We start from the raw sequence: 23,078 nt of genomic DNA, 5'->3' as shown, positions 1-23,078 counted from the left end.
ATCAATAAGCAGGGTGGCACAGATGCAGACATTAAAGCAAGGATTGACAAGGCCAGAGCAGCTTTTCTACAGCTCGAGAACTTCTGGAGCTCCAGAGAAATATCACAACACACAACAATCCGACTGTTCAACTCCAATGTGCAGTCAGTGCTGCTTTATGGCACCGAGACATGGAGGATAACAAAACAACCATCAAGAAAGTGCAAACATTCCTTAACAACTGTTTGAGAAGAATCCTCCGGATCTACTGGTCAGACAAGATCAGCAATGTCCATCTATGGCATAAGACACAGCAATTACCAGCAGGAACTAAAACTGGAAGAAAAAGCTGGAGATGGATTGGGCACATGCTGAGAAAACCAGCATCCAGCACCACCAGACAGGCCCTAATGTGGAACCCGAAGGGAAGCGAAAAAGAGGTTGTCCAAGAAAAACCTGGTGATGAGACCTCCAGGCAGATATGAAAAAGATGGGCCTTACCTGGAGCCAGCTAGAAGCAAAGGCACAGCATAGAGGATACTGGAAGTCTCTTGCTGACCACCCATACCCCAGGGAGGGGTGATGGGGTCTAACTAACTAACTAACTAAGTAACTAACTAACTTTTAAACTTTTGTTTGTTTCTTCTTGAGCCATTCTTGCAAATCACCGTGGGAATGTGTTCTTTTGACTTCATGAAATGTAACACTGTATGTGTCAGACAGACAGGCTGGAGACAGGAGGTTAGGTAATAAACCCAAGTGCAGGTCAGCTTTATTTCAGGAGGGGAAGGCCGGGACAGGCGAAAAACAGCGGTCAGGGACAGGCGAAGGTTGTTCGAGGTGCAGATGTCGGTACACGGGCGAAGCAAGACTCAGTAGCCGGATGAACACGCGAGGGTCAGAAGCCAGGAGAGCAGAACACGAAGCAGGGACTAAGGCAAGGAGCTGAACTGCAAATGCTGATACTGCAACTCCACAAAGGGAGGTGTTTGCAAGAATCCGCACCTCTGTGCGGTTACAGAGCTCCCTTTATACCTGACCGGGTTTACAAGCCGCAGGTGCGGTCGCTCGACTTGATCCCGGGGGCGTGACAATATGGAACCTTTTAAGTCGACTGAACTTTCCATGAATTCACAATGGTTTTTAAAACGAAGGGCTGCACCCTTGATCTGAACCATAAATGACTGTAGGAAAGAAGGGTTTTGGTGAGGAAAACGCATGAATGTGAGCGTCTGGATTTGTTTCTCAAGTTCATGTTCAAGTGGTTTTAATTTCCATTCATCTATAAAGCTTGTATACAGTGGAACGAAATGTCGTTTCTCCAGAGACCATGGTGCAACACAGAACAGTACACAGGACTACATAAAGTGCAAATACACAACAGTGTGAGATGAGTACAGGACAGGAAATACACAGGACTTGGGCTGTAAACTGTAGCCTGTTTGTAATGTATGGAGACATGCTCGGTTCGCTTTTTGACTGCGTCAGGTGAGCATTGGGAGGCAGCAGGGTGTTGAGTAATCTGACTGCCTCAGGAAAGAAACTGTTGCGGAGTCTGCTGGTGGTGGCGCGGATGCTCCTGTACCTCCTGCCAAATGGCAACAGGGTGAAGAGTCCATGAGAGGGGTGAGCGGGGTCGCCCACAATGCTGGTGGCTTTGTGGACGCAGAGGTTTTTGTATGAGGTGTCGATGGTGGGTAGAGGGACTCCGATGATCTTTTCAACTGTTCAGACAATTCACTGTAGGGTCTTGCGGTGAGAGACTGTGCAGTTCCCGTACCACACAACAATCATCTCTTTAGTCTTATCAACATTGAGAGTAAAGAAATCTCACTACATTTATGTGTTTTGTGGCCAACTGAGGATCCATAACAGTTGGAGGGATGTTGTTATGACGGAAAGCTGCTGGTGCTCTTCAGACTTGAGAGACTTGTGAGACAGCTGGTCAGGACGCTCTCCATCATCCCTCTGTAGAAGGTGATGAGGATGGGAGGGGGCACTTTGGCTCTCCTCAGCCTCCGTAGGAAGTGGAGACACTGCTGGGCCTTCTTGGCTCAGCAGGTGGTGTTGAGAGTCCAGGAGAGGTCCTTTGTCATGTGCACACCAAGAAACTTGGAGCTTTCTCTTTCTCACAGTTCTTCCATTGATGTGCAGTGGTGAGTGGTCTACTTGGGTCTTTCTGAAGTCAACAATCATCTCTTTAGTCTTATCAACATTGAGAGTAAAGAGATCTCACTACATTTATGCATTTTGTGGCCAAATGAGGATCCATAACAGTTGGAGGGATGTTGTTATGATGGAAAGCTGCTGGTGCTCTTCAGACTTGGCAGATTGTTGGGGAGGAATGCCTTACCACCCATGGATTGGGGTGGGTGGGCCCATTTCTAGCCATCTGCCAGCATGACAGCCTGTGGGCGAGTGTGTCCAAGCGGGTGGCAGTGTTCCCATGCTGGGAGCGATGCCTTTGTGTGAAATGATGCTTTTGCATCATGCTAAAGGATCTTCTTTACAGTTCAGGCAGCTGTGGTTTGGGGTTCATGAGAGGTATCTCCAGCCTCAACTGCCTTCAAGAGCTGAGTTCAAGAGCCCTCCCTAGTAACTTTTCAACAGGCATTGAAACATCCAGTGAAAAGTGGTAAACAGTTCATGCGAAAGATGTCAAATAGATGCATTTCTGTCCAGTGTGCCGAATGCATGCAAAGTGGTACATTTTTTCATATCTGAACTTGCAGAACCTCTGCTCTCGGAGGCGTTTACAGTATGTTGAGTTGGGGTCCAGGGGGCCTTCAGGATCTGTGGAGCTTCTACAGTCTGAACAAAAAGAACCAAAGCTCCTGCCAAGCTACTCAACCCCAGCCCATGAGGAACAGAATGCTTGGGTATGACTGCAGCTGACTTTTTTGGGAATGTGATCTTCCGTTGGGTTTTTCACAGAAAAATTTCACACCAGGACCTAATTTCAATCTCTGAAACTGGAGATAAAACAACTTTTCCATTTTCTTCTGTCATAAATAATAAGGAACACACACACACACACACTCTCTGAACCGCTTGTCCCATACAGGGTCGCAGGGAACCAGAGCCTACCCAGCAACACAGGGCATAAGGCTGGAGGGGGAGGGGACACACCCAGGATGGGACGCCAGTCCATCGCAAGGCACCCCAAGTGGGACTCGAACCCCAGACCCACTAGAGAGCAGGACCCGGTCCAACCCACTGCGCCACCACGCCCCCCATAGTAAGGAACAGCATCAGCAAATCTTATACAGTGCATATACATGTGTGCACAATCCTAACAATAACCTAATGGCAGATTTCATACTTTAAGCCCTAGCACTAGTGAAATTAAGCTCATCAGACATAGAAACTTGGGCTTTTAAGAGGACACTTGATTTCAGTGCAAAGAAAAATCTTATGTTTGTGTCTGAGCGTAAGATGATGCAGTTCCTGGAGCAGATGGGTCTCGGCCGATTTGAAATACACGACTGGCTGTCATCGCACCTTTGCATCGTTGATGTAACACTCCTGTGTGTATCCATGGTGCCTCCTCTTCAGGAGACCAGCCAACGATTCCATTCTTCTTCTCCTCCACATTGCTGGCCATCTGTATAGTGTAACGTCCTCCTGGATGGATACCTTCATGCCTCAGTTACTGCAGCTCCTGCATATATTCTAATGCAAAGCAGACGACCCCTTAATACTTTGAAATACGAACTCCATAATTCCTTGTCATTACTCTTTAGTCATTCCAGGATAGGAAGTCAGTCTATGACATATACCGACGCTTGCCTGGTACTCCCATCTCCGCTAAATTGCAGTTAAGGGAGCTCTAGACTCAAAGTAAAAAACGAACCATCTGTGCATATAATTGAGTTGGCAACCCTACTGCGGATGCTGCACTGCATGGTGGCCGGAGGGGACCGCTTGAGCCTCGAAAAATGGGCGAAAATGTCGTCCAGGGGGCCCAAGTATCCTCCTCCGACTTCACTTGCCCGATGTTTTCGTGTTCCTGCTGCTGCAGCTGTGTGTGTGTGTGTGTGAATGGGTCCTCCCAACCTGCGCTGGCAAAGCAGAAAACTCCGTAGGGTTCCCTGTGCCAAGACCTTTAACAAAGCATCACAGTGCGGTGATTAGCCTCAGAGAGAGAAAGTTATTTGGGTTAAATAATTGCAATATCGTGTCAGATGCTTTTGTGGCTCTGTTTGTCAGCACAGTGCAGATGCAGCATTAGTTCACATTCGAAATGATACACGATGTATAACTGAAATTTCCTTTTGTGCCGCTTAGTGCAATGTGCCGTGGGCATCTTCACCTGTACGGGCACGGGTGCAAACGTGTACGTGATCCACGCTTCCTCTCAACTTCCTCCCAACAGTCCGCGGTCACAGCAACAAGCCAAGGGCATCATTTCACATGATGTTTCTGTCAGCCAAGAGTCTGGAGCTTTGCTGCACCATAAATGAGGCGCTGTGCCATTGGTCAGTGGAGTGTTACCATCAGTCCAGCACGTCCTCTGCAGGGGACAGACAGACCACTAATACATCCTGACCCAAGTAAAGCCGCGATCTGACAGTGGGGGAGGGGACAGCGCATCTTTGCTGGCTGTTCGCTGGTGGTGTCTTCACTGTGTTCACCTGGCATGGGGGCAATATGGGGGGCAGTAAGTGACCACACAGGCAAGAAGCTTTTCGGCTTAAATCCACGTGACACATCTGGGGTCGTCTGAGGTCGGAGGCCTCATTGTAAGGGATGAGGGGTATTGACAGCAAATCATTCACGTGTCGTTTTATTTGTTCACTTTCAACTCCGCATCTCTTTGCCAGAGAAGAGGTTCCTGCAGTTGAGGTTTCTGAGCTGTAGCACTGCGGTCCATGTGAAGTGTGTCAATAGGTGGCGCTGCTGTCTGTACACTGACAGTGACACCGACACCGAACACCGACGTCGTTATGTTTACGTGTCAGTTTTTGTTAAAATGTCAGGGAAGCATTACGATAAAACAAGTGTCCTTTGCGTTCACTTTCCTACTTTAGCTGTTACATTGACTAAAATCACAGACGAGTTCAGTTCTCTGACTTGTTCCGAAACGGAGGCTTTGCCTTGTCTCTCAGTGTCCATCAGTGACCGTCGTGTCGGAGAGCATGAACAGGCTGCAGCCGCCCGCTGCGTGTTTGTCTGGGCGACTTCATGTGCTCGCATCACAGCACCAGCTAAAGACAGATAATAAAGAAATAAAGTATTAATAGTGAAACAGTAACAGTAATAATTGGGAGTCCTGTCCTCTTCTCTTCTCTTCTCTTCTTAGCTGTTGTCACCTGTGGTCGGCTGGGATGCAGCTCAGCGCTTCACTCTGATTGGCTGGTCTCATGGGGGGTGGAGCCTATCCATTGCACCACAGACATTTGGCAGCAACAGTAGGCAGGCAAAGGAGGCAGTGCGTACATTCATCCATCTCTCTCTCTCTCTCTCTCGCTCGCGCTCGCTCTGTGTGGCACGTGCACACACATACACACACACGCACACGCCAGCTTTCGCTCTGCAGCAGTGAGCAGCCGCACTGGAACGCTCTACCCTGCCCTCCATCTGTGTCCTGTGGAACGCTCGCCCTGCACTGGGACGCAGAGACTGCGATCAGGAGGGGGACACACACAAGCGTGCGCGCACACACGCCATCCAAGGGCCGGACCTGGGAGCGCCTGAGCCGAGCGGACACTCACCTCGCTGCTGGACCCCTGGGAACTGCTCCTGCTCGTACCTTGATCATCCTGCTTTCCAGTCTCACCAGAACATTCCAGCTAAAGCCTTTTACACCTGGACTGGGGGGCTAATAGCCTATGTGTCGGGGTGTGTGTCAGCGTGAGCGTTCTGCGTGAGTGTGCGTGCGCCTGTGTGTGTGTGTGTGTGTGTGTGTGTGTGTGCGCGTGCGTGCGTGCCTGTGTTTGCATGTGTGTGTGTCAGCGCCAGGAGCGCATGTGTGCTTCTCGCTCTCCTTGGCTTCTCACTCTTGGTCCCCCCACGAGCGCTTTCCTCGTCCTCCTCCTCCGCTGCCTCCTCACCACATCCCATGATGCCACGCTCCACGTCCTTCTGCTAGGCGGCAGCAGCATGGACGGTGCTCTGACCACTCGACCCACCGCGGATTCCACCAGTGCCCTGCGCGAGAGTATGCTCACGAGCCCTGCTGTCAATGGGCGAGGACGCGGACACCCGGAAAATCAACCACAGCTTTCTGCGGGACCACAACTACGTGACTGAAGGTAAGCCGGACGTTTCGTTGGACATTTCGCTCGTCGGTCGGCCGGCATCGCTCGGCACCGCGCTTGTCTCGGAGGGGCGACCCCCGCCGGCTGGAGCCGGAACCGAGGCCAGGCCGAGACTGGCCGATGGAGATCGGACCCGCGGCGGGGCCACGTGAGATGAGCCTTGTGGCAGGAATCGCGCAAAGCGCCACGTCATCCTGCGGGGGGGGTGGGGGTGGGGGCGCCGATTCCTGCTGCTGCAGTCGTTGACTCGTTGCTGCTATGGGGGCTCTGCGGAGGCTGTGCCATCAGTAGCGGTAACAGCCATTTTTATAGGTGTAAAAGAATGGGGTGGGTGGGGGGCATGATCTTTCCCCCCTCCACTCTCAATTTTCTCAATTCTGCTGCATTCGGGGAGGTGGCGTGAAACACCCCCCAACCCCACTGTTGTGTAACAGTGCTCTGCACTTGGTCATTCATCACCTGCATTGGCTCCCCCTCCCTCATTGTCACGTACCCCGGGTGGGGGGGCTTCCTGCGACCTGAGCACACATCTAGAGGAGGAGCACATCCTTACCGTTACGCTGAGCCTCTGCTTCAGGTTGGTTTGTGGTCATGGCGGCCGTTAGCACCCTCCAGAATGCCCACCCCCCCCAACGAGAAAGATAATCTGTTTGCATCTACTGGTCACATTCCGGATGTAATCGAGGTTGAACTAGGAACTGCACAGGAAATTAAGCAAGAGTCCTCCACTTGTTTGTCTGTGTGTGTGTGTGTGTGTGTGTGTGTGTGTGTGTGTGTGTGTGTGTGTGTGTGTGTGTGTGTGTGTGTGTGTGGTGCAGCCCAAGCTGCGGCGAATCGGTGCCCTGTCTACGATCACTCGGCTGCTGCAGATCAGGGCGTCGCTGGGTGCTCTTCTTGTTCTCGGCTTCCAGGTTGGATTCTCTTCATGACGCTGAGCTGTAAGTGACCTTTGCACAGAGGGGGGGACCCCATGAGGAGGGCTGTGTATGGGGGGGGACCACAAAAAGAGCTGCAGTGACGGGGGGTGTTTGGGCATCAGGCTCCCTAAGTGTTCATTCACTCTCAATGGGTGTGTTCAGCCACCCAGTTAAAGACACAGCGCTGTAGCACTTCACTGCTGGGGGGCGAGACAGTGGGAGGGTCGGGGGGACACTTTCAGGTGAACAGGTTTCCTACGATGCTGTGACTCAGCAGAATGTACAGGGGAAGCCAGTGGTGTTGAAGAGCCTGGATTTACATCTTGACTCCAGCTACTGTGTACTGTGTGTGTGTGTGTGTGTGTGTGTTGGCAGAAATTTCTTACTATGGAACTTTCCAACTTGGAGGTTGGGTCTTGTGACAAATCTTATTAGTCTCTGCTCACTCCAGTCCAGCTTAATTCTGCTGAGTGCCTACATTTCCTTTCTTTTACTCTGAATGTCGCTGAAAAACAGATGCTGTTGCGTTTTGTTTTGTTTAGCAACAGAAGTGACAGGAGGTGATTGCACAGAACACATCAACTGAAACATTGCTTCTCCTTACTGAAGCTTTCCAGCATAATTTCTCCTTTTTCCTTTAACACACACACACACACACACACACTGAGACCAAGTGTAACACAGCAGCCTGCACTTCTCTCACTGAAGGGGACATTTGTGAGCTCAGGGGGGTCGGGGGGTCATGGGTGGTACTCAGCAGCAATTGGTCTTTTAAGTGACAGATCAGTAATCACTGAAGTTTGCCCTTTTGGTGGGGCGGTGGAAGGAGGGAGCGTGTGCAGTTTCTGCTCATGCAGGCAGTAAACTCTGCAGTGTTGCACAGGAATTCCATGCGGAGAGTGTGTCGCAGCCCAGCCACTGAAAAGCACCTCAATGGACAGCTGGCAAGAAAGAATTATGGACACCCCCCGACCGCCACTGACCAATACTCAGCACTACTGACATGGCACTAAAACAAACTCTGTGTAAAACACAAATATTTTCAATGCGTTTTAGGTCATTAGGTATTAATTATTTACTACATGTTTTAGAATTTCTGGGCGTATTTTCAAATCTTCCCCATGTTGTCTTTCATATGGCCTCTGAGGAGTAGTTTAATTCAAGAAATTTTGCTGCCTGGTCACCTGAAGGGGCAGCAGGAGTTTGTACCCCAATGCAGGACTCTGTTTTGCTGAGGCCCATCTGGGTGTATAGTGTTTTACTGTGTTTTGAGCCTTTAGTGTATTGAAAGCAGAGCTGAAATCATGAGTTGCTTTGTGAACGTGACCATCTCAGGAGCCTGCAGGTGCTGTTCAACATATTTTGTGTTTTGTTGATACTGCCATTTAAATGTAGCTCCTACCATAGCCTGTAGGGCTGCTGTCTTTGGATCAGTTAGTGACCAGTTCAAATCCCTACAGCTGTAATGCCCTCGCACAGTGCATTTACCCTAAAAAACGCTCCATCAAAATTGCAAGAACAAAGATGGGAGAGCACTCTTGAGTTGACCTGTATGGTTTTGCTCTAAATCTTATTTAAATCCACAGGGAGATCTGAGCACCTGAAGCATTTCTTCTTCATTCCAGTACCGGTTGAGTGCATGTCTGTTGTTGTTGCCATGACAAATTACCCAACTCTATAGCCGGGCAGGTCTTTGCAAATCACTTTGAAGAAAAGTATCCAGTGAATGTGCTGCGGTCACTTTTGTTCGCTCCCTCGTGTTCTTTGCGAAAGCTCCAGCTCAGAGCTTTTCCATTGTTTTCAAGCACGTGGCAGTTCTTACCTTTATCCATTCCTGATTTACAGAGCAACACAGAAAGAAATACTTAAATGGGTTTTCATTTCTCTGAGATTTTCTCTGCAAACCCTGCAGGTAACATCTTCCATGTCCGTGTGAGGTGAAAGTATGATGATGTTTTGGACTGCATGTTTAAGTGACATGGTACCAGTGCTGCTTGGATGTGTATGAGGTTCACTGTCCATGGGAACAGCAGGTCTGTGATGATTGCAAGGATGCGACAAACCCAATTGCAGGGGGCGTATATATCAAGCTGGGGTGCCAGGGGAACAATGGAGGTTTATACCCAAAGACACACTGGAAGGGTGAGAGGCCGTGGATGTGTGGGTCAGTATGTTGTGGGCATATATAACTGTGCAGGAAGTGGCTAATGTCTTGCTGTAAGCGTTCAGCTTGCCCGTTAGCCTGAGGATGATAGTCCTACATTAGACTCACCGATATCCCCAGTTTCTGCCAAAAAGCTATCCACAACCAGGAGGTGAACTGGGACCCTCTGTCAGAGACGATGTCCTCTGGCAAGCCCGAGAGATGAAAGACATGGTGAAATAGAAGTTCTGTGGTCTCCATAGCTGCGGGGAGTTTTGGGTGAGGGACAAGATGCCTTGGAAAACCTGTCAATCACCGTGAGCACTGTGGTCTTACTTTCCGATGACGGGAGGTTGACAAGGAAGTCAAGTACGAAGTGGGACCAGGGATGTGTTGGCACTGGTAGGGGCTCAAGGAGCCCAGCCGGCTTCTGGGTCAGGGTCTTGGCTTGGGCACAGGTGACACAAGCTTGGATGTAGTCCCAGGAGTCCTCTCAGCAGAGGGAGGACTAGCAGAATTGCTTCTGAAGGACTGAGAGCATTCTGCTGAGTCTTGGGTGCCTTGACACTGGGGAGTCATGGGCCCACTGCGGAAAAGTTGGTCGCATGCTTGTCAGGACATATTGCTCCCCTGGCAGCTTCTTGTGGGGCACAGGCTTTGTTCTTTGGGCTTCCTGGAGGTCCTGGTGGAAATGCTACTGCACAGGGGCGACCATACAATGTTTGGGCAGAATGAGTTCCGGGGCATCTGAGGAAGGGGGGCCTTCGTGCATCCAAGACAGGGCATCGGCCTTGGTGTCTTTACTGCCAGGTCTGTAAGTCACCATGAAATGGAATACATTGGCGGCACGGTGGTACATCAAGTAGTGCTGCTGTCTCACAATGCCTGGGTGGTGTGAAAGGACATGGGTTCGATCCCTGCTTAGTCTGTGTGAAGTTTGCATGTTCTGCCCGTGTCTGTGTAGGTTTCCTTTGGGTGGTCTGGTTTCCTCCCACAGTCCAAAGACATGCTGTTCAAGTTCCCCCAAAGTGTGTGAGTGACAGAGTGTGTTCCACTGATGTATGGATGAGTCACCCATTGTAAGTAGTGTATCTAGCAGTGTAAGTCACCTTGGTGAATAAGGTGTGTGGGCTGGTAACACTACATAGAGTTCATTAGAAGCTGATTTGGAGAGAAGTGTCTGCTAAACAAATAAATGTAAATGTAGTAAAAAAAGGATCCACCTGGCTTGCCTAGGGTTCAGGTGTCGATCCGTCTGGAGGTACTGCAGGTTGTTGTTGTCTGTCAGTACTACGAAGAGATGTACGGCCCCTTCTAACCAGTACCGCCACTCTTCGAGTGCCAGCAATTCTCTGTTGCCGATGTCGTAGTTCCGTTTGACCTTGGGCAGTTTACAAGAGAAATAGGCACAAGGATACAACTTTGAGGGGTTCCCATAACGTAGGGACAGCACAGCGTCCACCCCAATCACTGACACGTCCATCTCCACCAGGAACGGTAGTGTGGAGTCTGGATGTCAGAGGATGGGAGCTAAGGTGAACCGTTTCTTTAGGGACTCAAAGGCATTCTGGGCGGAGTCAGTCCAGGCAAGACAGGCGCTCTTACTTGCAGTGAGAGCTGTGAGTGGTGCAGCGATGGTACTGTAATCCTGGATGAATTGCCTATAGAAATTAGCAAACCACAGAAATCTTTGCAGGGCCTTTACCATCCTCAGGCAGGGCCAGTCAGTCACGGCTCAGACGTTTCCTGGGTCCATAGCCACTCCCTCCTTGCTCAGGACGAAACCCAAGAACTTGAGCTGCTCTTGATGGAACAAGCGCTTTTCTGCTTTCACAAACAGGCGGTGAGACAGCAGTCGTTTGAGTACCTCTCTTACCTGTTTGATATGTTGTTCCTTGGACCTGGAATAGATCAGAATGTCATCCAGGTACCCGAGGACACCGTTGTTCACCAGATCCCCCAACACGTAGTTCACAAAGGCCTGGAACACACTGGGCATGTTAGCCAAACCGAAAGGCATCACAATATATGCATAGTGGCCGAGGGTGGTGCTAAAGTCCGTCTTCCATTAGTCACCCTTCCAGATCCTGACCAGGTTGTCTGTACTGAGGAGATCTAATTTGGTGAATATCTGTGCCCTGTGTGCCTGCTCGAGTACTGCAGTGATCAAGGGTAGAGGATGGGGATATTTAATGGTGATGCTGTTTAGGCCTATCTATACACGGATGGAGGCCTCCATCCTTCTTACCAATAAAAAAGAACCTGGCTGAGGCAGGGGACGCAGAGGGTCAAATGATCCCTGCCTCTACTGCTTTGGTCACATACCCCTGCATTGCCTCATGCTTTGGGAGTGAAAAGGGATACACATGGCCTTGGGGTGGCATAGTACCAGGGAGGAGGCCTATGGCACAATCCCATGGCCTGTGGGGTGGCAGCGCCGCAGCCTGCTCTTTACTGAAGACCTCCTGGAGGTCTTCCAATGGGATTTCCACCTGTTGAGGCATATCGGAGCATTCCGCCAAGATGGCTCTGCATGGCAAGGACAGACACCTCTTGCTGCCCTGAGGACCCAAAGAGACCAGTTCACCTTTGCTCCAGTTAAACCCCCTGGTCATGTAGAGATAGCCAGAGGAAAGCCAGGATGACAGGGACCTCTGGAGAAGCGATCAGGTAAAACCCCAGCCGTTCCTGATGACACGCCCCTACTTTCAGGAGTAACAGTTCCGTTCGGGCTTCCACAACCCCTTTCCCAAGGGGCTGTCTGTCAAGTGCGCTAACCCTTAGTGTTCTCGCATGCACATCGGGGCATGCGGTGCGCTTCGGCAAACCGCTATCCATAAAGCAGCCAGCAGCTCCTGAATCCACCAGGATATGTGCACAGACCCAACCCCTCCCCATGACAGATCAATCGGCACTGTAAGTTGTGTACCCATACGGCGACAACTACTAACCTTGGATCCCGGGTGGGCTGGATAGGCGGCTTGGAAGTGGCCAGAGCCGCCTCAATGCAGGCAAAGGCGGCGCTGGAAACGGCACTGTCTGTCCTCCGGGGTCAGATGCCAGTGTTCAATCTGCATGGGCTCTGGCACTTCCTCCGGAGTGTAGGAGGTGGGTGAGGGTTGCCTTGTACAGGGTTTCCGGTCACGATCCAGATTGTCTATGGCCACCACCGTCTCGATGAACCGGTCCACCGTCCAGTCCTCACCTCAGTACTGGAGTTCGGCCTGTATCCGAGGGTTCAGCCCAAGTTGAAAACTCGCCAGGAGGGACGCCTCATTCCAGCTGCTCTGCTCCACTAGGGTTCCAAACATGAGGGAGTAATCAGCCACCGAGCGGTTCCCCTGTTGGAGTTCCATCAGGCGATCACTGGCTGTGTGGGCCAACAGGGGGTGCCCGAACACCGCCTGGAAGCACTTCTTGAACTCCTCTTAGGTGGTCTCAGTGTGGTTCTCCCTAGCAGCCATCGCCCATTGCAATGCCAATCCAGTCAGCAATGTGAGGAGGTTGGCAATTCTACTTTCGTCAGAGCAGTACACAGGTGGCAGACTGGCAAAGATGAGCTAACGCTGCATGATGAAGACCTGACACCAAGCAGAGGAGCCATCGTAGCGTTCCGGAGTGGTGAGATGGGGATCCTGCTCCAGAACCAGAGGGGCAAACTGGGCTGGTGCTGCGGTGGCCCCCTCTGTGCTGTCAGGATCGGACAGGTCCACAACCCCCTTCTCCTGTAGTGCCTGAACTAGCTCCTGAAACGCCTCCTCGAGCCGCTTCAGGGTCTACTCGTGGCTTTCCAGTAATGTGCCCTGGGAGGTGAGTGCGCATTGTATGCACTATAGCACCACTGGGTCCAATGGGGAGGCGGAACCTTCTGTCATGATTGCAAAGAGGCAACAGACCCAATTGTAGGTGCACCGTTTATTGGCAAGCGTGGACAGACAAGGAATAGGCAAAGTATTGTAGTCAATAGACAGGCAATAGGTCACTGAGGATCAAACGTCATTTCGAGGAGAATCCAAAGTCGTGGTCCAAAGCAAGCCATGGGTGAGGAAAACCAGGGAGACTCAGGCACAGGGTAAAGAGAAGAGGGAACAGGGACACCAGGCAACTCGCTCAAACTTTGCTAGCGCTGAGGCTGCAGTGTGCTCAGATGAGGTTCCACAAGTGGATCTGTTTGGTGCTGTTCTTTAATACCCCAGCTCCCCGATCTGCTGCAGGTGCATCTGTCTAGTGTGGGGGCGGGGGCGTGACAAGACCCATTTAAAGGGCTACTGTCATCCGCGTTCTCCCCAGGTGACCTGTGTCCATTGGATGATCTGTCCCATGGAATTTTTCTGAAGGAATTTGCTTCAAGTTGTAAGCAAATGATTTTTGCCATGACAGGGACTATCATGAACATTCTGTCGCAAAAGTCACCACAGCAGCTGCAGCTGGTTTATTTCATTTAATCTGAAATTGTCTTTGTAGGCCCTTCTGAAGAATGGCCCTTTCGAATGAACCGGAAGGTTCAACAATGATAGTGTTGTACACTGAGTTATATGAATGTGTTATTAATGTCATATATTAATCATTAACACCCTTTTATGGTATGTTCTTCATCACTTTGCTTATACACCATATCATGCTTTACAAGTTGATGACTGGTGGCTTTTCTCAAAGTTAGTCAATGTAGTCTCATTGATTGGTTCCATCCTCCTCTCGCACATGATAACATACTGTATGTGGCCTGTGGCCACTTCCACTACAGTCGGTACCCATTTGGGTTCTCAAATGTAGTTTCAGGCAAACACCGTCACCATAGGGGTGGGGAACTGCCTGGTCTTGTGTCCCTTTCCGCTTACTTGTAGTGCATGTGACTCTGGGAATCAAGGTGGAGCCGATCCAGTGCAGCGGTAAGTTGTCTATTTGTGAGTAACTGTGCAGGGCTTCTCCCCGCTGTAATGGTGGGAGTTCTATGTTTGGCTAACAAAAGCCTGGCAAGACAGGTTTTCCAGTCACCAGAGGACATTCTGCACAGAGCATCCTTTGTTTTCTGTACCATGTGTTTCGTTTGTCCGTTTGGTGACGGGTGGTACAGGGCAGTTAGCATCCCGGTTTTGCGGACAAGGTGGGTGCAGAATACAGAAATAAATGTAATGGCATTGTGGGAAAAAACTACATTTGGCAATCCATGTGTAGCAGAAAGGAGCCTCAAGCAGCAAAGGAAGATGACATGAATGGAACAGTGGACGCTTCTATGCACATGGAACAGGAATCTGCCACAAAAAGGGAAGGCTTTCACTAAAGGGGGGTCCTGCAAAATGAACCTAGATTCTGGACCACACCTCGGCTGACCATATCCAGGGGGTGCAGAGCTGCCCTTGGTGGAGAGTGGCAGCACTTATGGCATTTATTAAAGGCATGTATCTGCCCTCTATGTATTTTTCCATTCCTGGCCACCACACATAATGTGGATGAACTGTGGACATGAAGGAGCTTCATCACATCTGGCTGGGCCAACAAAGGCAAGCCGACACAACAACACCTTTAACACAACCTCCGTGTGCAGACTGCTCAGGACTGTGATTCACATAGAGCAGAAATGCTCCATCCTGCTTTTAGGAGGTCCAACCATGTTTTGGCAAGACAAGCACATAGGACACTACTGTGTCCTACTGAGTAAGTCCTGCAGTTTGGCATGTGGGTGGGCACCTCATGCACTGATTTTAAAATTAACACCTGGAATGGTGAAGGAGTTTCAGCTAGAGATGGTGTTACTGGTAGGTGGCTCATGCATCCACAGCAAACACCTGTTCTGTTCATAGTTTTAAGTGTTATGTTAGAATGGCAAGTTTTAAATGAATGGTTTCAAGCCCCAAGCAGCGAACTCCAGTGCAGCATATGGGGTGACAGGAGAGGAGGTAAATCTGTGCCATAAGTCTGGCACGACGTAAGAATCCTAGGAAGGGCTTGTGCTCTCTATAGATTGCGAACGGTGAAAGAAGCACAATCTGTTCTACGTCATGGACATATACAGCCACTGAGTGTATCAGTGCTCACCGAGACACGAGGATGTTGAGTTCTGTACATCATTTCCCACACAATGTGCAGCTCTTGTGCAGCGTTTGGGATGAAACAGAGCTCACAGGTAGAGAAGTGGGTTTGCTCTAAAACAACGTGTAGCACAGCGGTCAGTGCTGCTCCTCCTTGATGCTGAGGTGAGCAGCTCAAATCCCCCTCCTGCGGTGGTGCCCTTGTGCAAGGTACTTATCCTGAAATTACCTTGATGTGTCAATGGGTAAATAGCTGCAGGTAGTGTAACACTGTAAGTCACTTTGAGGGGAAAAGGTAAAGGAGGTTTTTCCTTTGTTAAACTGTCAATATTGTCATTTTCCTTGTTATTGTGTGTTTGTCATTGGTCCAGATGGGACAAGCAGTACCAGTGGGATAAACCCTGGGCTGAATGGGGTATCATTGCATTCAGTCACAGTTGTATAGCTAAAGGATAAAACATCTTTCCTCCAAAGGCCTGAATAAGGCTCTGCAGAGAGTTTGATATCCTGGGCTATTTGTGGAGTTTTTCTTTCTCTGTTATATATGTCTTTGTATCTGTATTTCAGTGACACGGTGTGTGTATATTTGTGTGTCTCCACAATAAAGACAATTCAGCACTACACAAGGTTGCTTCTCAGGCTCTGGCTCCACGTCTGCGGAGTTCAGCTCAGGTCTTGCCTGCTTGTCTCTGCATCTGAGCTCCTTTACTCCTCGGCCATCCTGGGGCAAGAGCATCTCTCCAAAGCCCGGAACAGCCCGGGTGGGGGCGGGGACACAGTGTGCGTATTGCACTATTTGCAGGGGCAACACGTGGAGGAATGGAAGCACTACCCATTTGTTTGAGGTCAAAGGTTAAGAGCCTTGAAATCAGCTACATTCCCATAGGGCTTCTACTGTCTGGCTTGGTGTGTGTGGACACACACAAGGAGGAAGGGGGGATGTGAGAGGTGCAGTGTGTTGCGAGCAAACTGTATTGAAGACTTTTCGAAAGACCATTTCTCTATCTGTGTTTCTAGAGCATCTGGAAGGAAAAGACTGGCGTCTCTCAAGTTACCTCTGGTGGGCTTGGCTTTCGTAGCTCAGTTTGTCGTCACTAAAGCAAGAACAAGGAAGAACAAGTTGCAATGTGAAAGAAGACAAAAGTGCTGTAGAGAGACCGTGCTGCATCTTTTGTTGTGAGTCCAAGGAGCAGCATCACCAGCGCTTGGATCCTGGCTCTGGGTTTGAATGGCACTGTGGACAATACAATTAAGTCCCTAAACGCAAAGTGATGAAGCTCCCTTTTCCCTAACCTGTTATGATCAGCCTCTGTGTGTGTGTGTCTGGATATTATGTACAGTGCATGAGGCAGAACATGGTCTCCTGTCTGTTTCTATCTCACCATGGAGATAGAGGAAAAAGTCAACAGGTGATAGCATTTTGCAGTTTAATTATTTATTTAGGTCAAACTTGCTGGAGTTAAAATAAGTCCCCACCTAACAGGTCAAACAAAATATTTTCGTTTCAGCTATATGATGCGATTATGAATTGTACTTTAGGACACTGCAGAAATCCTGTTTCATGATGCTCTGCTCACTGGTACCACTTGCCAAAGGAAACATCTCTTCTTTGCCCCTTCATTCGCAGGCTTTGGACTTTGTTGCCCATTCGGCTTCAGCGTCGCCATCGCCGCCGTTCGCTCATTTTCCCTCTGTGCAGATGGGTTCGAGCTGGGGGGTGGGGGGGCTCCAGCAGTGTGTCTATCTGGACGAGGCAATTTTGTTGTGATCCTGCACCTTGTGGCGTCGTGACTGCAGAGGTGCAGTGGCGTCTGGCGCAGGGTCATTTAGCATAAACACACCAAACTGCACACCTTGTGGTTTACGCACCATTTTTTACTCATGTTTTCCTCTTCCTCTGAGGGCAAGGAGTGTGACTGCGCTCAGAGGCGAAAGACGGAGCAGCGCATGAAGTCATGTCCTGTCCCTCTGTCTCTGCGCTCCGCAAAGCCAGCGGACGCAGACTCTGGCTGGCACAGCACAGAGTCTTTCTTACTAATGGGATTAGCCCAAAGCCCGCAGGTGGCTCAAGCACAAGCAGGAGCTGCTAAATAATGCCCCAAAGAATCACGGGAGAGTGAGACTCGTGCCTCAGCCGCGTGCCACGTGCTTCGTCGTTGTCGGTGGGTACCCGGAGAGGCCGAGGGCCACCTTATCCCCTTAGGGGTTGCCGACCTGACCCGACCCAGCGCCGTGAGTCCTTCTCCCAGCCTCGACCGTTGTGCTCAGGTAGTTGCCATGGCTTCCAGGTCAAATGTAATCCTGCCTAATGCAGCCGTGCTTTTGCTTGTGGGTAACGGAGTCGACTGAACAGCATGAGCCCTTCTGTAAGGAGGAGGAGGGACACAGAGCGGGGCTCCTTTCCAAACACCTGACCAGCGCTGCTCCACGAGCGTCGCGTCTTTCACTCTCTGCCCTCGTTCAGAAATCCTTGCTGTCGCCAGAGCGGGACAATAGTCCTTTCTTGCAAAAACCCCAGACGTGGTGTTTCAACAGCGCCCCATGAGTAAGGAGCACAGAGTGGCAGGCATGGGGCCGGTCCGTTGGCTTTTTGGAGACAAACGTCCGAGACGTGGGAAACGGGAGCCTGAAATGCAGCTGTTTCACTTACAGTGCTGGCTGGAGGCTCACGGTAGAGCAAACATGAGCGATGTACCGCAGGCACATCATTGTACATCATGTACAGGTACATCATGTGCCGTAGATACGTTACCGATGTACCGCAGGTACGAGTTACTGCTGGGGTCGCAAAGAACCCCTCATCTGTGGGTCCTGCTCATAACTGAATTGCCAGACAGCCGCCGACTCTGCGCTGTGTACACATTCAGCTGGACAACTGTCCACTTTTCACAGTTCCGACTGATTTGGTCCCTGGTTTGAGTGGCATCTGGCGCAGCGGGTAGTGCTGCTGCCTCACACCGCCTGGGCATTCAGACACGGGTTTGAGAGCGGATCAGTCTGCGTGGAGGTTGCAGGTTCGCCCACCACTCATGTAGGTTTCCTCCCATAGTCCAGACACATGTGTTTCAGCGTCCATATGAGCTAATAAAAATCTTACAGCATGTTCTTCATTGAGCAGGAACTCTTCTGCAAAGCGAGCTGCAGCGATTGACTACTTTCTGCTGGACACCTGTGTCGTACTCAACTCCCGTTTTCGAGGAGTTTGAGGAGAAGCCGAAACTCTGGTTTCACTCCACTCCAGACAGATGTTTTATAGAAGCAATAGGTGAAGAAACTGCTATAAAACTGTACAAATCTGGAAAATAAAGTTCTCATCTGTGAAAACTCGAGCGTTCACGAAGAACCACCGTATATTTATTTTCGCTTTTCTGATGGATCTCTGTAACTTGTGTGATAAATAATCCTAAAGGTTTGTCGTGGTCCTGTCTGTCGCACCCTCCTTTCGCTCAACTTTATGGCCCCCTCTGACAACATGCCTGAAGGACAAAATGATGAACGGATGGTAACGCATCCTGAGGAAAACACATGAGCAAACAATCGTTGACTCACCAGCTGGAAAGTCTCATTGCGATAATGTGTGTACAGTGGGTTACCATGGAGACTGTGGTCAGTGCTCAGACAGATGAGTCTCCCTTCAGTCCCTGGATGTAGCCGCCCATCACAAGCTGGAAAGGGTCTCTGAGCACACGCACACACACACTCCCATCCTGAGAAACATGCCAGCACATGCTGGTGAGATACTCACATTTACTGAGTTTAGGGAGCTGGGAAGCAGCTGAAACGTGTGATGAGGAGCTGATGGCAGTGGCACCGTTGCCTTGTAAGTGAGTCACACTTACAGAGTGTGTGTGTGTCTGTGTCTGTGTCTGCTGTGCTTTTCACCAGCCAAAGAGGAGGGACAATCTGTCCACGGGGAGTGCGCATGTCTTCCCTGTAGCTGCAATGTGATCCAATGGGACATCACTCTATGTCCACCGGGCCTTAGGTCGGGGGTGGCAGCGGGCGGGGGGGGGGGGGGGGTTCAGCGGGAGGGGGCTTTTCTCTGCAGGTACACTTTCCGCATCACTCATTTACGTTCTTCCTTGAACAAATGAAATCCTCCAGAACGATGTACGTAACGGTACACGGAGTATAATTTACTGCATTCTCCACACTCAACAGCATTCGGTGTTTTTCCTTTTTCCTAAGAATTCTTCCTAAAAATCACACGCACATGTTTCTTCTAGCCCTGCGGCTCAACTTTCCTACCGAGAGGGGAAAGCCGTGCCGCTCATCTCCAAGTGCCCCTCCTCTGCACCAGCCCACCACACAAACAGTCACACCGCGGTCCACGCCAGGAGACGAGATAGCAGTGAGCCGTGGGTGTGCGCTGAGCCGCAGTTGTGCAGTCCCATTCCGGATCATTCCGGCCGGAGAAAAGACATCGCTGCCTCTGCCGCATGACGCTCTCTCTGGGGACTCTCACCGGGTGGGTGCAGTGGTAGGGAGATGTAGTGGACCAAGGTAGAGATGTTCTCCATCTACGACTCAGCGCTCCAATTTCACTGGGTTTGGAGAGTCGCCGGGTCAAGGGTTCCAATGTCAGCTGAGGAATGCTGGGTAAGCCCATTTTTTTTAGACATTTTTTAACTTTGCCCACAACTCTGTAGTGCTGCTGTGCTGCTTGCGTAGCACAGTTGGTTCCTTCAGCTGGAGTCCTGCGGTAACAATGTCATCGCCCCCGTAGGCAAGGGCTCTCGCTGGTTCTCTGTGAGCTGGGTCTCAACTCCATTTCATACTGGGCGTGGTATGATTCTTGAAGGGTTCGTTCCATTGCACAAATCAGCAGGTACTGGGGAGATGGCAGGGAATGGGGGTGCACACATTGCTGTTTGTGGACTGAAACACCTTGTTCTTCACCACTTAGCCTTACTGTGGTAAAAGAGCTGAGTGTCTGTGGCACCCTGTGCAGAATGAGCGTGTTGTTTCTAACAAAAGCGTTTTGTGCCCCAAATTCCATTACTCTCAACATGGTGCAGGTGTGATAGTGGCCTTCATCATCATCATCATCATCATCATCATCATTCAAACTGACCAAGAGATGTTATACTCGTATGGTGTGTTACCCTGTTGTTTTGTTGTCTTTTCCAGTGAACAGGATCAATAAATCAGAGCTGGGTGTGGTACTTTACTGTGAAATAATGAAGTAATGTGGGTTTCTTCAAGTCAGTGTTCTCCACACATGAGTGCGGCTTTCCTCCCGCAGTCCAAAGCCCTTGGAGCCTGTGAGGTGCTCCTGCAATGGCATGATGTGTCTTCCAGGGGGCGCCCTGCCGTGACACGGTACTGACATGAGCCCCTAATGCCGTCATAAGCTAACAGCAAACAGCACACGGAGCCATCTGAGTGGGTAAAAAGAGCTACTCTGTGTGGAGAAAGGGAACTACGCTGTGCTCTCACTCACGACCTTCAGGACACACACTTTGACATGTGAAAGGCCCAACTGCGCTGCACACCAAGAAGAGGAAGTGTTAACACCACATGAGCCAAACCTGCAGTCCAGCCTCAGGTGGAGGCGAGATGGAAAGCAGCTGACTCTTCGGCTCAGTATGTAGAGCAGCGTCGTAAAACCTGTTCCCGCTGCCCCTCCCCCCCGACACCCTGCTCAGAGAGAGAGCACATATGTGGGATTAGCGCTGACCATCTTAGCCACACACCCCCTCCCCTCCCCTCCCCACCCCACGCCTCCTCCTCGCCACTTCATTACGTCCTCATTGTTAATAGAAACCCAGGGTGAGCACCATGGGGGGGTCAGCACGCTGCGGATGAATGGTCAGCTTCCAGGTCGGCTCCGCATCCGGGATCCGGTGCTGTGTGCTGTGTAATGGTGCGAGAGGAAAGAAGACGCATTAATGGAGTAAAGGAAACACGGTAAATATAGTAAAGGAAACGTCCCCATTGCTGTTTCTGATCAGAAAAATGGGCTCGCCTGCTTTTTTTGTTCCTCCAACGTGGCGGTAATGTTCCCACAATGCACTTGGCAAGCCAAGTCTCCATCTGGGATGGGTGGGATGTGGGTGATGGAGTTTTGCTTTTCAAATGACCGTGTTATCTTTTTTAGTGCACCCCCAGCCCCAGCCCTGCCCCTCTAACCCCGACTCTGTGGTGAATGACACCCTGTGCGAGATGACCTGGAAAGCACACTGGCATCTCACACTGTTGCCATGGTTACTTTTCCACGGTGCTGCTGGAGATGCAGTGAGGTGTGGTGGGAATAGGGAGATTTTCATTAGGGTAAAATTACTGTATGTAGTGCGGTACATTTCCACTGAGTAGCAGAGTCCTTTCGGGTGCAGTTGATGGTGAATTCTTTCCGAGTCTTTTTCAATTTTTGTTGCTCTTTGTGTGAGTATTGAAACCTTCATTCACCATACAGTGCGTACAGTGATTTCATCAACATGTTGTCGTGTGAATCAGTTGTTCATCTGTTAAGGTTGTTCTTAAAACCCTGAGTTCACACTTTTCCATGTCAACGTGTCCACTGCGCTCCAGGTCACTTGCTCTTCTTTACACAGTACCCAAATGCCCCGTAGCACTGAAGGGAACCGATGTCATCTTCAGGGACACATGTTCACTTTCGGCGAGTGTGTGCGAGGCCGGAGAGCGTGTCTCCACACTGATGCACGCTCTTCTCAGTCGATATCCATGGACGCGAAGTGGACGAAGAGAAGCCAGGCCTCTTTTGGAGTTTCTGGGACTCCTCTTTTCAGGGTCACTTGTTCCTGCTGGGCTGGAGCACGATGAAGATGAGTGTGGGAGTGGGCGCGAGTGTGAGAGCAGGGCACTCGTCATATCATGCGGTAAATGATGCTTTACGCGCTCTCAACATGTCGGCATTTGGCTTCGACGTGTCTCCCTCCGGAGCCCGCCCCCCCACCCCCCCGTTGCCTCGGTCATGAGGCGTCAGTGACGCTGTATTTCTGTTCCTTTAATCAAATTCCTCGTTCACCTCCCAGGGGAGTCTTGGGGGTCGGGGGTGGGGGGCTTCAGGGGGTGCTGATGAAAGTAGTAAAGATCAGTGTTTCCTTCTGTGTGGTTATGATATTTGCAGTAGGAGAAATGAAATACTCAATTCATTTTTCTTCCTGGGAGTCGTGGCCTAAGATACTACTTAATATGGAAAATAGCAGCAGATGTGGTGCCACAATATCAAACGGGGATTACCAGGCAGAAACAGTGTAATGCAGAGTACAGCAGAGTGCAGCGCCCTCAGCTCGTTTCACAGTGTTTTACTCGCAAATTGTAGGCTGTGGACGTACAGTGAGACGAAGGGCTGACGCTGTACCGCGGTATTTCTGATTGTCTTCTTTCCGTGTCACCACTTCAGCTCAATGTGCGGATACCACGTGGGCCTTTTACTACATGTAAGTCATGTGAGTGGCACAAATACAGTAATGTGGTAAACGATCAAGGGTCACCTGTCCATCTTTCATTGCATGCAGTTTAAAAAAGTACAACAAAATGCAAAGGTCATTGTGGAAATGTTCATATTTTGTCCCCAAGACCAGTCAATTCTGAAATGTTCTTATGTTGATGGGCGTTTTGTAATTTGAATTTTAAGTCGCTCAGATGTCAGGGTGTCTCAGTCTTCAAGCACCGAGAAGGATTATGTAGAAATGCAGAAAATTCCAGACTCTTGTGTATAGTGACAGCGATTGCTATGTGCTCTGCGTTAAATAAAGGGTCACGCTTCCGTGTCACAGCCACACAC

At 50.3% G+C, this 23,078-nt stretch overlaps 1 protein-coding gene across 2 annotated transcripts in view; it reads left to right on the top strand.

The window, feature by feature from the left end:
* Positions 1–5,388: 5,388 nt before the first annotated feature.
* The window catches only part of LOC108924200 (serine/threonine-protein phosphatase 2A 55 kDa regulatory subunit B gamma isoform), a 49,559-nt gene continuing 31,869 nt past the window's right edge, over positions 5,389–23,078 (top strand). The window contains exon 1 of one of the 2 annotated variants that reach the window (XM_018735423.2): positions 5,389–6,233. In XM_018735423.2, the coding sequence (XP_018590939.1) occupies positions 6,164–6,233 (70 nt within the window). In that variant the 5' untranslated portion in view covers positions 5,389–6,163. Of the gene's footprint in view, positions 6,234–19,741; positions 19,928–23,078 lie in introns of those variants that run through there. The other variant, XM_018735424.1, reaches the window with a different exon arrangement.

This window comes from Scleropages formosus, chromosome 11, assembly GCF_900964775.1.
Source record: "Scleropages formosus chromosome 11, fSclFor1.1, whole genome shotgun sequence".
NCBI lineage: Eukaryota > Metazoa > Chordata > Actinopteri > Osteoglossiformes > Osteoglossidae > Scleropages > Scleropages formosus.
Note: the sequence above shows the minus strand (reverse complement) of the source record. Positions and strands in the feature narration are given on the sequence as shown.